General features: G+C 37.3%; 1 protein-coding gene across 10 annotated transcripts in view; it reads left to right on the forward strand.

Moving 5' to 3' along the window:
- sulf1 (sulfatase 1) overlaps nt 1-19,108 on the forward strand; it is a 39,487-nt gene that overhangs the window by 15,303 nt on the left and 5,076 nt on the right. For 5 of the 10 annotated variants that reach the window (XM_077244584.1, XM_077244583.1, XM_077244586.1 and 2 more), the window contains exons 2-15: nt 259-486; nt 2,036-2,275; nt 3,541-3,692; nt 6,623-6,792; nt 9,148-9,298; nt 9,393-9,568; nt 11,073-11,201; nt 11,504-11,560; nt 13,503-13,638; nt 15,506-15,716; nt 16,863-17,118; nt 17,236-17,332; nt 17,419-17,513; nt 18,412-18,483. In XM_077244584.1, coding sequence (XP_077100699.1) covers nt 318-486; nt 2,036-2,275; nt 3,541-3,692; nt 6,623-6,792; nt 9,148-9,298; nt 9,393-9,568; nt 11,073-11,201; nt 11,504-11,560; nt 13,503-13,638; nt 15,506-15,716; nt 16,863-17,118; nt 17,236-17,332; nt 17,419-17,513; nt 18,412-18,483 — 2,111 coding nt within the window. In that variant the 5' untranslated portion in view covers nt 259-317. Of the gene's footprint in view, nt 1-258; nt 487-2,035; nt 2,276-3,540; nt 3,693-6,622; nt 6,793-9,147; nt 9,299-9,392; nt 9,569-11,072; nt 11,202-11,503; nt 11,565-13,502; nt 13,639-15,505; nt 15,717-16,862; nt 17,119-17,235; nt 17,333-17,418; nt 17,514-18,411; nt 18,484-19,108 lie in introns of those variants that run through there. The other 5 variants (XM_077244587.1, XM_077244588.1, XM_077244582.1 and 2 more) reach the window with 2 other exon arrangements.

The following is a 19,108-nucleotide window of genomic DNA, read 5'->3' on the forward strand; positions in this document are numbered from 1 at the left end:
AGGGTGTGCTATGTTTATTTTCAAGTGCAAAGGTTGAGATTTTCTATGGTCTGTTCCTATGCTTGTGGATGGATGTGAAAATAGATGGCATCAAGCTTAAAACAGATGCGAATGAATTTGCAGACAATGATCTGGAATTGTCATTTGTCTTGTGAAGGAAGGAAAAGTGGTACTTTTAAGTCTCTCCAATTTCTGTTAATCAAAGTAACATTTGTTTTGACCTCTTTTGAAATCATCTCTGTTATTTTTCCAAAACAGATTACCTTGTGAGGATTTCAGCCTTCTAAATAGTGTTCGCAAGCCCGCTACGCAGTCCCATGATGCAGCTGGTGAACCTGGCTTGGATGATGGTCCTGGCCGCCCCGCTGGTCTGCTTTGGTTTCACCACCCGCGGTCAGGGCCTGCGTGGGCGGGTTCAAGGTGACCGCCGAAACATCAGACCCAACATCATACTCATCATGACAGATGACCAGGATGTGGAGTTGGGTGAGTATACCAGATGCAATTCATCATTAATGGCCCATCTGTTCTGCAGACGAATGAGGTGGAGACCTCATACGACTCTCTTGAGGCTTTGTCAGCACTCGGCACGCATCAGTTATGAATAAGCAAGTCGTCTGGAAAGTTACTGTAGAGATCTTCAAATACCATGATGATACTTGGAGAAACATGGGAATGGAACTTCAGATGAAACAGATTTTTATTGACCTCACTGATGTTTGAATTTGCACACTACACTTCAATATTTGTAGACATTTTAACTAATTCATTCATTCAAGTTCTTGTTTTCCAGTACAAATATCTAAACATTCTTAAATCAAGGTACATTTAATTGAGAAAATCAGTTTTCTCTGAAAAATGTATGAAAATAATTTTTTTTGTATAAAACAAGAAAAATATCTTCCAATGGTATAAGAAAAGTAAGTTTAATTGTGTTACCCCATTGTCAGATGTTGTTCTTGTTTTATGCATAAACTGAATTTTGAATTTTTTTTTTTTTTTCAGAAAACAAGACTTCAAATCCAGAGCAATTTTGCTTAAAGTTTTAAGTAAATATATCTTAAATTAAGAATGTTTAGTGTTTTCGATATTTTAGCAAAACAAATATCCAAGTAAGATCATCACTTCTTTTTACAGTGCTCTCCTGGAAAGACTGTCTTAAAACCAACGTGAGTTTCCATACTGGTTCAATGCTGGTTTAAGTTAGTGCTGGTCTAGCTGGTGGACCAGTACAGCCAGTAATAGCTGGTAATGCTGGTTGACCAACATGATATTTCTAGTGATAACAGCTGACGAAGGTCTAAAAAGTTCAGTCTTGATCCCGGAGGGTCTTGTTCCTTCAGAATTTGGTTCCAACACATCTGCCTTGTAATCTTAAAGACCTTGAATAGCTTCAGGAGTGTTTATTTACGTTATGTTTATTTGTTTTAGCTAAACCAATCCAGTCATGCTGGTTAAACTATACTTAAAAAGCCTTGTGAGAACACCAGCATTCAAAACGTGCTGGTGACCATTTATGCTGGTCTTATTCAGGGGGATTGTCAGTCCTCTCTTGTAGGAGTTCTGTTTAGTTTGTTGTTCATTATTAACTCAGCCTAAGAAAGAAAAAGACTTTAGCCTTCTCGGACTTCAATCCTGGAAACATTTGCTTGCTTGGGTGGTAGATCAAGTAGACTAACAACAAGTCCCTCTCTTGGTAACTGTCCCATATTGTAAGCATGTCGTAACTGGATCAAGTTCCTTCCTCTCAGAGCATAACATCCAATGAGTCTCAATCTCAGACTGTCATCACAGGTTTGACTTATTTCCTATTTCAATATTTAATGGCTTCCCTCAGACATCTGAGAGTATAAGGGCCTTAGTCCTGGAACCACAACCAGTCGTTGCATTGCCACAGAACTGCAGGGATCCTTTTCCACATCTAACCCTTTCATTGGCTACTTTTGACAGCATGGTGAATATTAAGACGTGTAAAAGGTTTGAACTTCTCAAGCATGCATAACTGAACTTGCATATGTCTGGCTTTGTGTGTCAGGCTCATTGCAGGTGATGAACAAAACTCGCAAGATCATGGAGGATGGTGGAACCTCATTCACAAATGCGTTTGTAACTACGCCCATGTGCTGTCCATCACGCTCTTCCATGCTGACTGGGAAGTATGTCCACAACCACAACACGTACACCAACAATGAGAACTGTTCCTCGCCTTCATGGCAAGCTCAGCATGAGCCACGCTCCTTTGCCGTTTATCTCAACAACACTGGATACCGAACAGGTGAGAAACCAAATGAGAGACCGCTGACTCATTCTAACCAGCATGATTCAAAACAGGGTTGAATCCAGTTTGCATCATGTCCTGTTTCATAAATGTTGAATTCCCTATAAAATAAATACAAAAAGCCTATAAATAAAATGTTTTAATTTAATATAGCTGTCAAAATGAATGCGCTAGTTTTACGGTAGAATTTTTTTCTATTCAACGCGTTGCAGTTTACGCAATCAATGCAATTCTTTTTTCCTGCCATCCCTTGGCTAGCAGTAAATGATCACGCTATCATTCATTCAAGGGCTTTTAAAGCATTTAAGTGTGATTAGATGCAAAAGAGAATTCAAAACTAATCCCGCTAAAAATGGCACACGCAATTAATCGTGTGCCATTTAATCTTTTTTATTGATTGACAGCACTAATATAAATATTATATTTTTGAAAAGTCAAAAAAGACTGCATGTTTGATAAAAAATGCATTGAAAAAATTTAATATTGTAAAATATTACAATTTAAAACAACTTTTTTAAATATATTAAAACAATTTATAATAGTAAAAGTCCATCAATTTTGATCAAATGAATGCATCCTTGCTAAATAAAAGTATTAATTTATACAAAATAATAATAAACAAATCTAACTGACTGCAAACACAATTCTGCTGGGAAAATGTTACATAAAATAAAAACAATAAATATCTGTTGACTGATAATGCTCAAATTATGCTCAATGTTTTGACCTGAAGGTCTTCATGAAAGTTTATTATTAATAATATTATTAGTTTACATTATCATGAGCACTATTCTGAATATGTACTAGGAGTTTTTTGGTTCTGCAATTTCATGGATTTTTGCTTCACATTTGTTTCTCAAAGTCAAATAAAAGTTTTACAGGAATTTTTCATTTGTCTGGTTCGTGGAAGCCAAATAACCCAGTGCTCCGGTAACCCAGTGCTGTGTCTTGAGTGGCAGCAAGTTCTGACCCTGAATACAGGGGTTCAGGCCTTACCACTGCTTGTGGTTTCCAGCTGATGTGTTAGTCTACAATTAACTCTCCAGGCAGACTGGCTGCGTGCCCTGCTCTTTTGGAAGATGTTTTGGCTTAGCTTTAAGGGGAAAGGGTAGAGAAGATATGAATACAATGTAGAGACAGATGTTTACAGGTACTGTTCAAAGGCAGTGTGTTGAGACAGTTGTCATAAAATGATAATTTTAGTCTTTGCGTCGACCTCACTGAACATACTCAAGTTTATGTGTTGTCTTTTTTTCCCACAGCTTTCTTTGGGAAGTACCTCAATGAGTATAACGGCACCTACATCCCACCTGGGTGGCGTGAATGGGTGGGGCTGATCAAAAATTCCCGTTTCTATAATTACACTGTCTGTCGGAACGGGAACAAGGAGAAGCACGGTGCAGATTATGCCAAGGTATGTGCGCCTGGTCACATAAGTTCACAGCCCTGTCAGCGTGCCAAAGGCTTCTTTTAAACTCAATTTTCAGTTTATGCTCAATTGTATGTTCTGTTCTCAACTAATTTCAGGCCTCTAATTACATATAAAATTTGGGTTGGTTGACTCCACATGGAATGTGGTTAGATTAAAGGGGGCATGGGGAGTTACACTGGTGCCTTGTGTATCATCAGGTGGGTACGTTGAATAAGATTGGTAGACAAACAGATGATGTCCTTGGGGCCAAGTTTCTTTAGGAAACAACCACTGTTGTTGTGCTGCTGATTTAAAAGGGGTGGACGTTTAGACTGTCAAGAATGGCATACTTCTCTAGTACAGCATTTTGTTTCACATACTGCTTTTACATTTCTTTAGCAAGCAGTAGTGTATATTAGATATACTATGCAATTATAAACTAGTATTCCATTTCAAACAGCCATAGTTTGCAGGTCATCCAATACTTTTACCATCCTGCTGCAAGACCTACAATATGAGCAAAGTGATAAAATCTGAGTTTAAAAAGTTTGATTTGATATGGCCACCTTCCATCTCTAGAGTGTTTTGGATCTTCTCATGGCTGTTTCTCAGGTAGCATGTTTTTGGGGAATTTGTGCTGAGGTTTCATGGTTTGGGCATAAATTGAGTTGGAGGTAGTCTAAGGGATGAGCAAATATATGTTTGGACTGTTACTTGGATGTCAATAACCTGCTTGTTGAATTGGATGAAGGTGTTAAGTTACCCACAAGCGGAGAGGCACAAGAGGCTGAAGGTTTCTCCATTAGTTCTGGAGGAATTTTGTGGCTAGGTGTTCAAGTGGTTCCTGGAAACCCTTAGAAACACTTAAGTTCCTGTTTAAAGGTTAAGATTCATATTTGAAGGGATTAAATAGGTAGGCAGAGCTACAAACGTATAGTAGAACATCTTGGACAGAAATGTTAACCCCAAATTTTGCATCAAAAATGAATGCACTATGATTCTTATTGTTGAAGAATTCCACACATTTCAAATCACCTGTGGCCTTTTAGTCCTGTTTAGTCAAGTGAATCAGCAAGAATTTGCTGCAAAGGCAGTTTGTCCCTTAATTCAGTCCAGGCAAAATATATTTTGATGAATTGTACAGGTTAGGTACATTCGGATGCTATTTCACTCAAACATACAATATGATGCTGAATAGTTTTCCAAAATAAACATGCTGGTTCAATCAGTGGTACAACAGGGACTGAAGTGACATAGATGCGTTTTGCTGTAATGCTGAGGAACAAGGTCCACTGAGCACATCTCTAAACAATAACTTCCACAAGATTTTCACTCCCACAGATGCCGGTAGCTGCATGTTTTAGCAATGGGGAGGGTAGAAAGGGGGGATGGAGACTTTCCCACAACCAGCCCAGACCAGGAGCACTGCCATCAAAGGGCTTACGGCTTCAGTATCACGTGATTTTTACCCCCAAGCCCTTGTGCGCATTCCTGCTTCTGCCTCATTGCAGTAAGATTGAGACCTTAGTGTTGTCAAAACACCAGATCCATGGAGGGCTACAAACCTCTATTACCGTTGAGTGACGCAGTCAACACCCTTGTCAACAATACCGAGTTGTTAGCATCAGGGCATTAGTTCTGTTGTTGTGGTCAATACAAATAATAGTGTCCATGATTAAGAATAAGCATAAATAATGGTTTCATGGTTTTGAACCACATCTATTCTATTTTTAAGAAAACTTGAGATGTAATGACTCTAAAATGTCATGCATCACATGAATGATTTGGCTGACTAAATGTTTTTTGTTATCTTTTTTCCTTTTTAAGAAATAATAATTGTGTCAACCTACTTTAGGTTTTTTTATATATATATATATATTTTTTTGGTTAGTTTATTTTGATTGTCCACTTTATTAGCTATTATTACTATGAGTAACTTTGCAGCTTCATGTCAATTAACTCTCATTAGAATATAAATACTGTTAGGATAGGGTTAGTATAAATTCAGTTTTTGGCATGTTATGTTAGCATCAAAACAAAGCGTTACCTTTTTGGTTATGAATATAGTATTCTAAAATCTATTTTCAAATACTTAAAATATTACTTAAAATACTTAATTACAAATACAAAGAAAAATTCAAAAATCCAGATAAATTCGTAAATGCATAAATATGTACAGTATACATTGTAAAAAGTTATGATCAATAAGTTGCCAACATGGGTTTATACAATGCTTTAACTCTTTAAAATAAGTTAATAAGTTATACAAGATTCAACTATTTTTTTCAAGTCAAGTCATCCTCATTTTTAGGCGCTTTTAACAATGTAGATTGTTTCAAAGCAGCTTTACAGAGATACACATATCATTTAAGGTAACAGAGATTGGTTTGGTTTTATAGTGGTTCTTGAAAAATGTTTTTTCCAGCTAAAGTTAGTTTTGATTGATTCACTTCCGTCTAAATGATCATTTGTTATTAAATTAGGGGCCGCTAAGACGACACCGTTCTCTCTAAACAGACTTTAAACGTGAACCTGTGATAGACGCTGATGGCGTTCACATGCGCATTAAGAATTGATTCTATAGTTATGTGCGTTTGAATATATGTGCGCAGGTTTGTAATTCCTTACAAACCATGCCTATACAATATAACATATAACCAGTTATACATGATTCAACTATTTTTTTCAAGTCAGTTTAATGTAATTTAAGTTGAAATTACTCAAACATCCAAGTTGATTGTACCTAAAAAATGTAAGGCAGCAACTTTTTTTACAGTGTATAAAATAGACGTATAAATAAATTGAATAAATTCATAAACACACAAATAAATAGATCTGTACAAACAATACTTGTTTTCATTGTTCAAGCCTTGAAAGAAAGCATATCCAGCATTCAGTTTATGTATGCCTGAATTTATTCTGCCCATTTCCAGGACTACTTCACTGATTTGATTACCAATGACAGCATCAACTACTTCCGAATGTCCAAGCGCATGTACCCGCATCGGCCGGTGATGATGGTGATCAGTCATGCAGCCCCTCATGGCCCAGAGGATTCAGCACCCCAGTTCTCCGAGCTCTTCCCAAACGCTTCCCAGCACATGTGAGTGACTCCCAGAACATTCAGTTACACTCTGTTAGAGCAACAATTCTGAACTCCACTGAACCCAGTGTATCCTGTCCAAGAGCCAAGCCCGGCTGGAATATGCCCTGGAGTTTGAATTGAGTCTAGATATTTTTATTGTCCTGTATGTATTTATAATAGGATATTCCAAGGGACATATTTCAGAAGAACAGTAGCATTCCAAGCAGATCATTTTCCTATAATTTTTAAACCATTATAATTTGGCTTGCAGGTAAATATAAGTTTGTAGCTTTAGGAATTTTTGTGGCCTCATATATTTGGATACGCCATTCAAATTAGACTCTTAAGAGATGACAGTGCACTGAAATACACTTCACACATGACACTACCACCATGAAACTGAAGTGATTTATCACCCAAGTAAAGTTCTGGCACATGCCAAGTAAGATGATGGGGGATGAGATTTTTATGGTCCTCTCTTTGGTGCCAAGACCTTGATGGCTTCACTGCACTATCATCAGTTTTGTGGCTAGGCTCCTATTCCACACACTGTGCTGTGGCAACAGGCCATCCATCTCCAAGTCCTTAACATCCCAAGCATGTCAGGATCCTGGTCAGGGCGACATCACACTTTTGTCCCTCAGGCCTATCCATTTCTTTCTCACAATTCTTTCAGCTTGTCTTCCTACACAACTTTCTGGCTGCTCTCATATCAATCATGCCTTTCACAATATAGGTTTGGGGAATGCATTGTCTTAGAAGACCCTTTTGTGTTATTAATATGTTTTTAAGTGCATGGGCTCTGAATAGATCACACTTGGATACCCCAAGGTTCACATCGGCAGGCAAGTCGCTCTAGTGCCGAAAGGGTTGCCTGGCAAGTTGTACCAAAAGAACAGGGAAACAGATGGCAGGCGCAGGTTGCATTTTGGAATGATCCAGCATGGTTTCAGACACTTTTGGGGGGTTTATTTAACATCTACGTGAAAATGAACAAAAGCATCCAAACAAAAGAATAAAGTGTTCAAGCAAAAATAGAAAGCTAAATATAAAAAAGTTAAGGATCCAACAATATTAATTAATTTATATTTTTTTCTTTAAATTAGGCCTATATATATGCATTTATTTATACACGTATTTATTTACAGATTTATTTATATTTTACGCATATATAAATAATGTAAGTACAATTGAAATAATTCAATTAATTTATATTTTACTTTGAACTATTTTAATTAGTTTTCTTGTTTTTTTTATAGGCAATATTTTGCCTATATTATTAATTTTCATAAAAGAATATCATCGTAGGTGGCCTTGCTAACGTCATCATGTAAAGGGTAAATAAATCCACAGATCATTTTTGTGCCAGTCTGGAAGAAAAGCATTACATAATCATCTGAGCTTTCTAATGTGGGGATTGATGCAAATAATCTTAAACACATTGTTTATATTGCTATAAAATAAATCTGCTCATGAAATTGATTTGACAAAGTATTTTCAGTATAAATTGTAAAAAAATCTAAACAGATTTTCACAGTGTGAGTTTTGCAAACGATTCATGAAAAGCAATGCTTTCAATGTTAAAGCAGAAACTACAAAGGAGAATTTAATCTCAAAGACAAATGTTCTTCACCCTGCCTTGTGACAGGTGTCAAAGTCAGACTAATTCTATCCTTTGACCTCCAAATTTGCTCTACCTATGCGAAGAGACAGGTTCCTTTTGTGTGGTATATTAGTGTGCCTCACTAGCTGGGTGAAGAGTTCAGTGAGCGGACAAAGACGAACTGAGGAGGAAAGGGCAGAAGCCATCCACTCAGACCGAATGGAGCTTTCCTGTGGCCATCATTCATTCTGACACCAGGCACAAGAGTATGGTCAGAAAAGCAAAGGAAGACCATGTCTTTCAGCTGTGGAGGGAGGCCAACTGCAGTCAACAGGTGGCCATCTCGTAGCCTAAGCTCCACAAACAAGTCCGCAGCCTCCTGTTTACCCAGCTTTTTATTCTCCACTTCAAATGCAAATGAGTTATAGCCCTGTCATTGCTGGACTTATTACAAACTTTATTTTGGGCCTGAAGGCTGGGGAAGCTATTATTTTTCTTCTGCATGTGCCAACCCTCAAACGATTAAATGCTGCCAAGAAACCCTGAGACTCTCAGCATGGTGTGAGGAGAGATGGAGAGCGAACCCAAGAAAAACACCTAGCGAGGAGAATTAGTGTGTTTCCGTGGAGGGGGACGGGCGACTGCTCTGTTATTGATGCTTGTCAAGTGTGTTATAGCCTACAACAGTCAACTTTAAGCACAAGTGGTTGTGAAATAGCAGACAGGTGCATGTTTTTCTCACAGTAGCATGTTTGTGTTTATTCGCACAGAACTCCCAGCTATAACTACGCACCAAACATGGATAAGCACTGGATCATGCAGTACACCGGCCCGATGAAGCCGATTCACATGGAGTTCACCAACTACCTGCACAGGAAGAGGCTCCAGACGCTGATGTCTGTAGATGACTCGGTGGAAAAGGTCAGTGGTTTAGGCTTTCTTGCTCTGAATTCTGGATATTCAATTGGCTTTGTATATGAATTGAAAGGAAATGTGTGTTTGCTCTGCGTTACAGATATATAATGCTCTGGTCGACACTGGGGAGCTGGATAATACTTATATCATTTACACAGCTGACCATGGTTACCACATCGGCCAGTTTGGCTTGGTCAAAGGGAAGTCTATGCCATACGATTTTGACATCAGAGTGCCTTTTTTTGTCAGGGGTCCTAATGTGGAGCAAGGGGCAAGGTAAAATAACTTCAAAATCACAATTTGAAATGCACCTTTTGCACAATATAATTTCTTTCCACTCTTTATTTATATAACTAATCGAAATTAATTTAACTATTCTACGTATAAATGATCTACATTTATTTTAGGAATTATTGTTATTAGTTTTTAGCAATATAGTATAATACACATTTTGCACAAAACATTTTTCACACCTTATATATCTTTACTGATATATTAAAAATAAATATATAAATGTATATAAAGATGATGATAATGATTAGCGATATAATAAAGAAAAATACACTTTTTGCACAATATCATTTCAATTACTTTATATATTAAAATTAAAATATATTAATTATTAACATATACCCATTAGAGATGAATTAAATATATATTTTTAAATTAATAGTTATTAAAGGGTTAGTTCACCCAAAAATGAAAATTCTGTCAGTATTTACTCACCCTCATGTTGTTCCAACCCCGTAAGACCTTCGTTCATCTTCGGAACACAAATTAAGATATTTTTGATGAAATCTGAGAGCTGGATCACTCCTCCATACTAGCCCATAGGCTTCTTGAGGGATTGAACTTGCAGGCCCCGAAAATTTATTAAAGACATCGTTAAAATAGTCCAAGTGACTACAGTGGCTCAATCTTAAGTTTATCAAACGACGAGAATACTTTTTGTGCGCAAAAAAACTAAAATAACGACTTTATTTCAACTATTCATGTCCTTCTCTGTGGGCCTCAAGTCAGTTCACTAGTGTAAAAGCGTAGAGCTTCTGTTGTTGTACGTCACACGCATCACCCACATGACCAGCGTCGGCCAATAGTGAGCCTACGTGTGATGTAGGTCTACGCTATTACATTAAGTTAACTGACTAGAGGCTAACAGAGAAGGAAATGTATAGTTGAAATAAAGTCGTTATTTTTGTTTGTTTTTGCGCACAAAAAGTATTCTTGTTGATTGAAAAACTTAAGATTGCGCCACTGTAGTCACTTGGACTATTTAAACGATGTCTTTCATAACTTTTCGAGGCCGGCAAGTTTCAATCCTTTTGAAGCCAATGGACTAGTATGGAGGAGTGATCCAGCTCTATGATTTCATCAAAAATATCTTAATTCGTGTTCCGAAGATGAACGAAGGTCTTACGGGGTTGGAACAACATGAGGGTGAGTAAATACTGACAGAATTTTCATTTTTGGGTGAACTAACCCTTTAAGGTCACACTTGAGCTTAGGATCTTAATCTCACTATTAACTAACTACTAACTATGACTTTGCCTCACTAACTATAAGCAGTAATTAGGTGTTTTTTTTAAGGTAGTTGTTGTTCTGGTCATGCAGAACAAGGCATTAATATGTGCTTTATATGTACTAATAAACAGCCAATATCCTCATAAAATGCATGCTAATAAGCAACTAGTTAATAGTGAGAATTGGACCCTAAAATAAAGTGTTGCCGTTAGTAATATAATATAATGTAATGTAATGTAATATAATATACACTCCACAGGAACAACCATCTTGTGCTAAACATCGATCTAGCACCCACAATCCTGGATATAGCTGGCCTGGACACTCCCCCCGATATGGATGGCAAATCTATCCTGAAGCTTTTGGAGCAGGAAAAGACTGGCAATAGGTGAGCAAAATCCTCTCCATAAACACATTCCCAGTATAATATATGGTTGGGTAGTATCTGTTTATTGCTTTTAATTTAATTAACTCAAGTTTAATGGTTTGTGAACATTTGGAGTTAATTTATAAAGGGTTTCTGCCAAGTAAAGAACGCTGGAAATGTTTTGGGGTCACTGCCACTCACGATGGCAGAAGATGTTGAGCAGATTAATGTGTCATAATTCAGGCCAAGTTAAACATCATCTTATGGTATGCAAATGTCACGAAGATTGAGTGAAATAAAATATTTGCGTTTTCATTTTGCAGATTCAAACCCAACCGGAAACCCAAAGTCTGGAGGGACACATTCCTCGTGGAGCGGGGGTAAGACAAACAATATTCCCTCTCTTCTCAATCATACTATAAAATCACTGCAGAATGTGCAAAATAAATTTGAATTGATTCATTTTGTAAAGGAGGCTCACCACATACAATTCAAACCATTCCAGGATTCCGTTGTAAAATCGCCAAAAGATAAGATCAGAAGTACTTGTTATGATTTTAGGATTCCATTGCACAAACATCCTTCTTCCTAGACGTGTCTTGGTACAAGTTCACCTAAAAATAAAGCAAAAAAATAAAAACCTTTTCTAAATTATTCTATATTATTTATATATCTATATTACCATTAAATATCACTACAGGATCACAAGTAAGATCATACTTTTACATTCTTTGATCAAATGTGTTCTCAGGAGCTCAACTGTTCACATGGCAGACTCATTATCGGATACGTTTCAGTAACCTACTCGCGACAGAAAAAAAAATCTTTCCCCTGGGGAAATATATGATATTACCTGTGGTATCAGACTCAAACTTGATATGCGTGTGTAGTGTTTCCCTTGATTTCTGTGACTGATGTTAGGAATGTGGGTATATGGTATTGAGGTTAACCTATTTAACTCGTGTTGCCTTTGCAATCTCTTATATATTGTAACTGTGGCCGTGGGCTCAACCGCGCAGCTATTTCAGTCTAACATTCCTTGTGTCACTCACATGGAGCTGTCAGTCTACATAATGGCACATTATCGCTCCCACAGTCAGCCCGTGCTTAGTTTCTCCTTAAGGCTAAGTAAAAGAAGGTTTTCCAGAGATGGCGCAATCGTAAAGCACATTGTTGATCAGTGCCGGCTGTTGCTTCCGTGACTCAGTAACTGTTGTGTATAAAGCCAGACCGCGGACTCGAAGCATGTTTATACCAAAATGCCATTAATTAAACCTATTTTGCACGGTCACGACAGCTCCCATTTTGTGAGAAGTCAGATTAGTGAGTACTTCATTTATCAGTCGTGGTGAAATAATGCAGAGCACTTCATTTCCGCTACAGACGGAGGCCGGAATGATTCGGAATGGCTTTATATTTTTAAAAAGTTTTAAATGATTGTAGATGATGCCAAAGGTAATTTCTGAATGTAAAAACAGGCTAAATTCTGCATGTAGGTAACACTTTATTTTAAGGTGACGTAGTTACACGTTACTACATGTACTTGCTATAGTAATAACAGTAAATGATGCATAATTACTAGTCACTAACCTTAAACCTGACCGTAACTCCGTAAGTTAATTAATATTACTCTACTTATTTAAGTACAATGTAACTACGTCACCTTAAAATAACGTGTAACCAATATCTATTGAATTTCATAAAATATTTTGAATTCATGCTTTTGGGGGGACTTCATTCATATTTGAACAATTTTGGGTTCACTTCACGTTAAATTCTACCTTTTGAATACTTTGTTATGGGTGGCTGGGCTTAACAAATGTCTTATGTACAATCTAATTCACAGAAATGGTTCTAGAAACAAGTTTACTCATAAATAAAAAAATATTTACAGGACAAATGCAAGTAACACATACAGACTGATATATTTTCTTGTAAAACTTACTCCAATATGTTTTGTGTACAAATTCACAATAAAAAAAAATCCTGTTGAACTGACTACAGCACGATAACTAGGACAAATATATCCTGGAAGATTTTGGTCCCATTGTTCCACTGTAAAAAGTGATCAGTTGACTTAAATAAAAAATGTGAGGAAATCCGTTGCCTTATAATGATTATGTAAACTTCAAACTTTAAGTTAAGTCAACTGATCACTTTTTAAAGTGTTCTATGTGCTGTGAAAGCTGTATGCACTCACAACAATTATGAGATGCGGACCTGGCAGGGACGGTCATGATTTCCAGGCTTCCGAAACTTCAGTGAGGTTGCCAACTTCAAAACGTGGCCTAGCAACTCACCCAAGCACATTTGTCATTCTAGTAAAATCCTGCGCAAGAAAGATGACTCGGGAGGCAACCTGAACACACAACACTCCAACAGCTTACCCAAGTACAAGAAACTGAAGGAAGTGTGTCAGCAGGCTGAGTTTCAGACGCCCTGCGAACAACAAGGACAGGTATAAACTCAAATACACACATGCATCACTGTTATTCTCATTCACTGTATATATATATATCTGTATATGTGAACTTGCCCACTTATGCGCAATGTTTGACCTCAAACATTCACGTAGTCTCAACCTGGTCCTGGTTTCCTCTGCTATCGGCTACAGTATGTGCCAAGAAAAGAACTGTGAGTTATAACGAAGCTTATAATGATTGAATACATTCATTTGCACCTTCAACATGAAGCCGGAGATTGGAGTGTGCAGCACATGGCCAGTGTCCTGTGAGTGGTGCCACTGTAATTGAAACCGATATTTACAACAAATTAAGGATAATTGGAGATTGGTCGTAGTTTTCTTTCATCAGCACACTGTGTGCCTGCTGCACCAGAACCTCTGTGGCGTGGCAATGAATCAGAGACAGCTGAACATTACAAATTGGTACAATTTCAGGTAGTGTAAATGCAGACAGTATTTCAAGGACTACACTAATGCAAACCAGATTCGTTTTGTGGTCAAGTTAAGTGTTTGTCTGCAACACTTTGTCTGGAAATTTGATTGAATGCAGAAAGGTCATTTGTGTGCGCCTGGAATAACACAAAGGTTTCCGTATTCACATTTTAGTTCAGTCACCTGCCAGAACAAAACTGAAGTGTTGGAGAAAGATCTGAACACATGAATAGACCTCATTTCATTGTTTAAATATTTAAAGTCAACATGAAATTAGAATAGACGCCATTTGCTTTAATACAAGTCCCTTGTCTTATAGTTTAAATGCAGCTTTAAGTTAAATGTATTGCATGTGCTTTTGTGTTCACTTTAAACAGCAAAATATACACAATGTATAATGTATTCTCTTCCCCCTCACCACTAAACTGACATTGACATTGTCGATTTTGTGTGAAATGCACACTCTAAGAAGACTGACATGGTTTAGGTGTTGAGCACAGACAAAGCATGAAGTTGTTATGGTCTGCTACTTCCAGCTCAAGTCTTAGCTTGAGTAGAGTATCAGAATCTGTTTTTCCAATATATTCTCCCTCTTTCTTTTTGACTAGGAATGTTGTTGAAAAAGCCTAGCAAAGACGGCATTAACGCAGTCTTACTGCCTGCAGTGGGGTCAATGAGGGCAGTGTGTCTGAGATTGAGCCTGTGCGAAAGTTTATGCCTGTTTCTTACTGAGTCTGAGTTGTGTCTCCGTCATTCAAGAAGCGAGGCCTTACATAGTTGGCTATGGCACTGTTTGCTTATGTCTGTTTGACTTCTGGCTATTTGGAACCAGTCTCTGTGTGTGGATGTGAGGTACAAGAAATACTCAACGTGTGTGTGTGCGTGCGTGCGTGCGTGCGTGTGTGTACTACGTTTGGATGAACTAAATGAGTGAAATGCTCAAGCTAGCGTTGGCTCCTTTTTGGTTTGCCGCCCTTCAAATAAACATTCTTGCTGCAAACAGATACAGCATCATCTGCTGATACATAAACTCATTGACTGGACTCAAGAGTTTCACAGGGAATCAGAGCAGGGTTGTGGCCATTGTTTGGATATGGTTTCCCATAGTCGTGAGCACATGTCTGAGCTGTGGTCAGTTTGCAAAGTAAACAGCTCTGCGAAATTAGGAGATTAAGTCTAAATTGGCTTCTGATTGCGTCTTTATGGGAAAGAATTGCGAGGTGGGTCTTGTGCCGTATGATTGTGAATGAATGGGATTACTCTACAAATGCAGATGTTTGACCGCTAAGCTCACCGTTCACAGACAGAAGATTAGTTTAATTCATAAAAACAGATGTTGTTATGCAAATGAGGCGGCTGTAGCACAATAAGTGGTTAGCCAGACAAAAATATCTGTCCTCAAGCTGAATTCCTTCCCTTTTTGTTACAGAAATGGCACTGTGTGGAGGAGGTCAGTGGGAAGTGGCGTTTACACAAGTGTAAGAGCTCTCTGAAGGAGGGATCCAAGAAAAGAACGAGGAGTCTGCGCTCTCGAAGCTACGAGAGCCGGGAGAAAGACTGCCACTGTGGAGAACGACCTTACAAAAAGGCCAAGGCAGCGCGGCGGGCACACCGACAGTTTGCCCACAGCAGTAATCCACGTAAGTATGTGCACTCAAATGAGGTGGAGAGATTGAGTTCATGGTGTAGGTCTGCTAGCTGTTCAATAAAACACTGGAACTTTTAGACTTGGGTTGAAAGTCACTCACGAGTTGCCACCTACTGGTTTAACAATGTAGCCTACAGGAAGAGTCACTTATCAAATTGGTAAAGAGTGAACTGATTCTTCCCAGTGATTCAAAACTCCTCAAAGTCCTCACTATTAATGAACTAATCTTGTTCAACTCTGAAACTGTATCTTCCCAAAATACAAACTACTCATCTTTTAGTTTAACGGGTAACACTTAACAATAAGTTCTCATTTGTTGACATTAGTTAATGTATTATCAAACATGAACTAACAATGAGCAATGCATTTGTTACTGTATTTATTCATCTTTGTTAATGTTAGTTAATAAAAATCGAGCTGTTCATTGTTTGTTCATGTTAGTTCACAGGGCATTAACTAATGTTAACAAATACAACTTTAGATTTTAATAATGCATTAGCAAATGCTGAAATTAACATTAAGATTAATAAATTCTGTAGAAGTATTGTTCATTCTTAGTTCATGTTGTTCATGTAGTTAACTAATGAAACCTTATTGTATGTTCATGTAGTTAACTAACGAAACCTTATTGTAAAGCATTAATATTTAACTAGTTAGCTACACTGAAACTACATAAAAAGCTATATATAAACTATAAAAGTAATCTATAACTGTAAGAATATGGATAGATGTATGGATGGATAGATGTAATAATATACATATAATATAAATTTTACATTTTTTAAATGTTTTTTTTAAAAAGTCCCTTATGTTCACCAAGGCATTTGATACAGTAAAAACCGTAATATTGTGAAATCATTACAGTTCAAAATAACTGTTTCATTTTAATATTATTTAATTATGTCTGTGATGGCAAAGCTAATTTTTTAGCAGCTGTTACTCCAGTCTTCAGTCTCACTCCCATAAAAGTGAGAGAAATCTGAATTATATATTTTTGGTGCCATCTATTGGTTAGGAGCTGAAGTGGCATATTTTTGTGGAAGTGGAAATTTAAGGAGCTCCAGTAATGTTTATAAATATTTATCTATGAAATGTGAGTATTTAAGTATGTGTAGCTTAAGCTGATGTCCTCTCTAAGGCTACAGACCTCGCTTTGTGCACACACGGCCTGCCAGATCTTTGTCAGTGGAGTTTGAGGGCCAAATCTATGATGTGGACCTGCAGGCTGATGACAAAACCCCTCTTGAGCCTCGACCAATCAGCAAACAGCACTATGAGCCTGAGGGAGGTATTGATTCGGACTTTGGGCTGGAGTCTGATGATGGATCGGAGGAGATGCAGTCGGATGACACTAATGCTGTGGGATACCCCAATTCTCTCAAAGTCACACACAAGTAAGAGCTGCAAGCCTTTGGACATTCAGTACTATTGTAGTTTAGGGTTAGTTTGTGTTAAAGTGGGGTTAAAGTGTGTGTTGCTCATTTATTGTTAATTTTGACTTGGGATCACAGGTGTTTCATATTAATGAACGACACGGTGCGCTGTGAAAGAGAGATTTACCAGTCTTCCAGAGCATGGAAAGACCACAAGAACTTTGTAGACCAAGAGGTGAGACCCACTGTCCCATATTAACTTTAAGATTACTGCTGTTTTAAAACCACATGAATGATGTTTTTCATACGCTTCTCCCATAGATTGAACTTCTCCAAGATAAAATGAAGAAACTGCGTGAGGTTAGAGGTCATTTGAAGAGGAGGAGACCAGATGAGTGTGACTGTGGAAAGAAAGGGTCAGTTTTGACATTTAGGCAATGTGAACTGGATGATTTTGAGGCAACTCTAAGCATACAATGGAAATATGATTGGTCATCGTTCCACTCATCCTCTCTCTTGTATTTTACTTCTTTAGATACACTACTGTTCAAAGGTTTGGGGTCAGTACGATTTTTTTCTTAAGCAATTAATACTTTTATTAAGTGAGGGCACATTAAATTAATCAACAGTAAATAATTTTACATTATTACAAAAAATATACATTTAAAACAAATCCTGTTATTTTGGACGTTCTATTGACTTTTCAACATTAATGATAAAAAAAATATTCTTGAGCACCAAATTATCATAATAGAATAATTTCTAAAGGATCGTGTGACACTGAATACTGAAGTAATTGCTGGAATAAACTACATTTGAAAATATATTCAAATTGAAAACAGTTGTTTTAAATTGGGATATTACTGCGAGAATTTATTTTTTCTTATTTTTGTCTTATCTCGACATTTCTTAAATCAAGATACATTTACTGTACTTGAGAAGCAAAATGAAAAATTAGTTTTTCCTTGAAACAAGAAAAAAAATCTGCCAATGGAATAAGAAAAATAATCTTGTTTTCCCTTTGAATTAAGTTTATTTTCTAATTTTGAATATAAACTCAGTTAATAAATAAATGCAGCCTTGGTGAGACTTTGTTTAAAAACAGTAAAAAATCTTACCAACCCCAAACTTCTGAATGATAATGTAAAGTAGTTTGGATATTGAATATCTGAATTCTTCAATACTGATTAAATGGTAACAAGTTCCTTATTTTAAATCTGAACAGCAATATTTAGCAAGTCAATCTGAGTTAGTCAAAGGCCTTTTTAGAAATTCCAGCTAAATTTAGTGCTGTTCTCTCCTTATTACAACCAGTTACTATAGCAAAGAGAGAGAGCAGAAAAACAAACCCGAAAGATTGAAGAATAGGAATGACCACCTCCACAAGTGAGTTATTTTCATGTGTCTGTGCCTTGTCAGTTTGTCTGTACTCTGTAGTATTGTCTCTTTGTTAAAGTGTGCTGGATTAACGTCTAAATCTGTGTAGCGTCTCTAACACACTTTACAGAACACACCATTCACGCTGATAATGTCTCTTCTAAATTCAACGATTGTTGTATGTGAAATAGTGTATGGACATGAGTATCATGTTTACAATCGGTTTGGTGGAAATGTTGGTGAGCTTACATAAATCATGGAATCTAAGAGTTCTCAGTTGATCCTGTTGCATGTGTAATGTTGCATGTGTACATGTATATTGACTACTTTTCAGTCCATGGGTCACTGTTTTATACCATACAATCCCAAGCAGCAGCAGTCTCTACCCATAAACATTAGCATTTCAAGTGTAAACAAATCACTACAATTGCAAAGTGAGATTATGAACTGCCCTGATCTGAAAATAGGACAAGAACCTTGTGGTATTGGGGAGGGTGGTGTTGTGTGCACGATCCTTCCACTTTCTCACGACCTCTGACCCAATCTGTGTGTGGAGCTGCCTGGTCTACCTCCCCCTATCATTGTGTAACTCACCTGGGATGGCGTTCCCTTTTGCTCTGGCTCTAATGTCTCA

Source organism: Siphateles boraxobius, unplaced genomic scaffold (genome assembly GCF_051911475.1).
Source record: "Siphateles boraxobius isolate OS27281-9 unplaced genomic scaffold, OSU_SipBor_1 26, whole genome shotgun sequence".
Taxonomy (NCBI): Eukaryota; Metazoa; Chordata; class Actinopteri; order Cypriniformes; family Leuciscidae; genus Siphateles; species Siphateles boraxobius.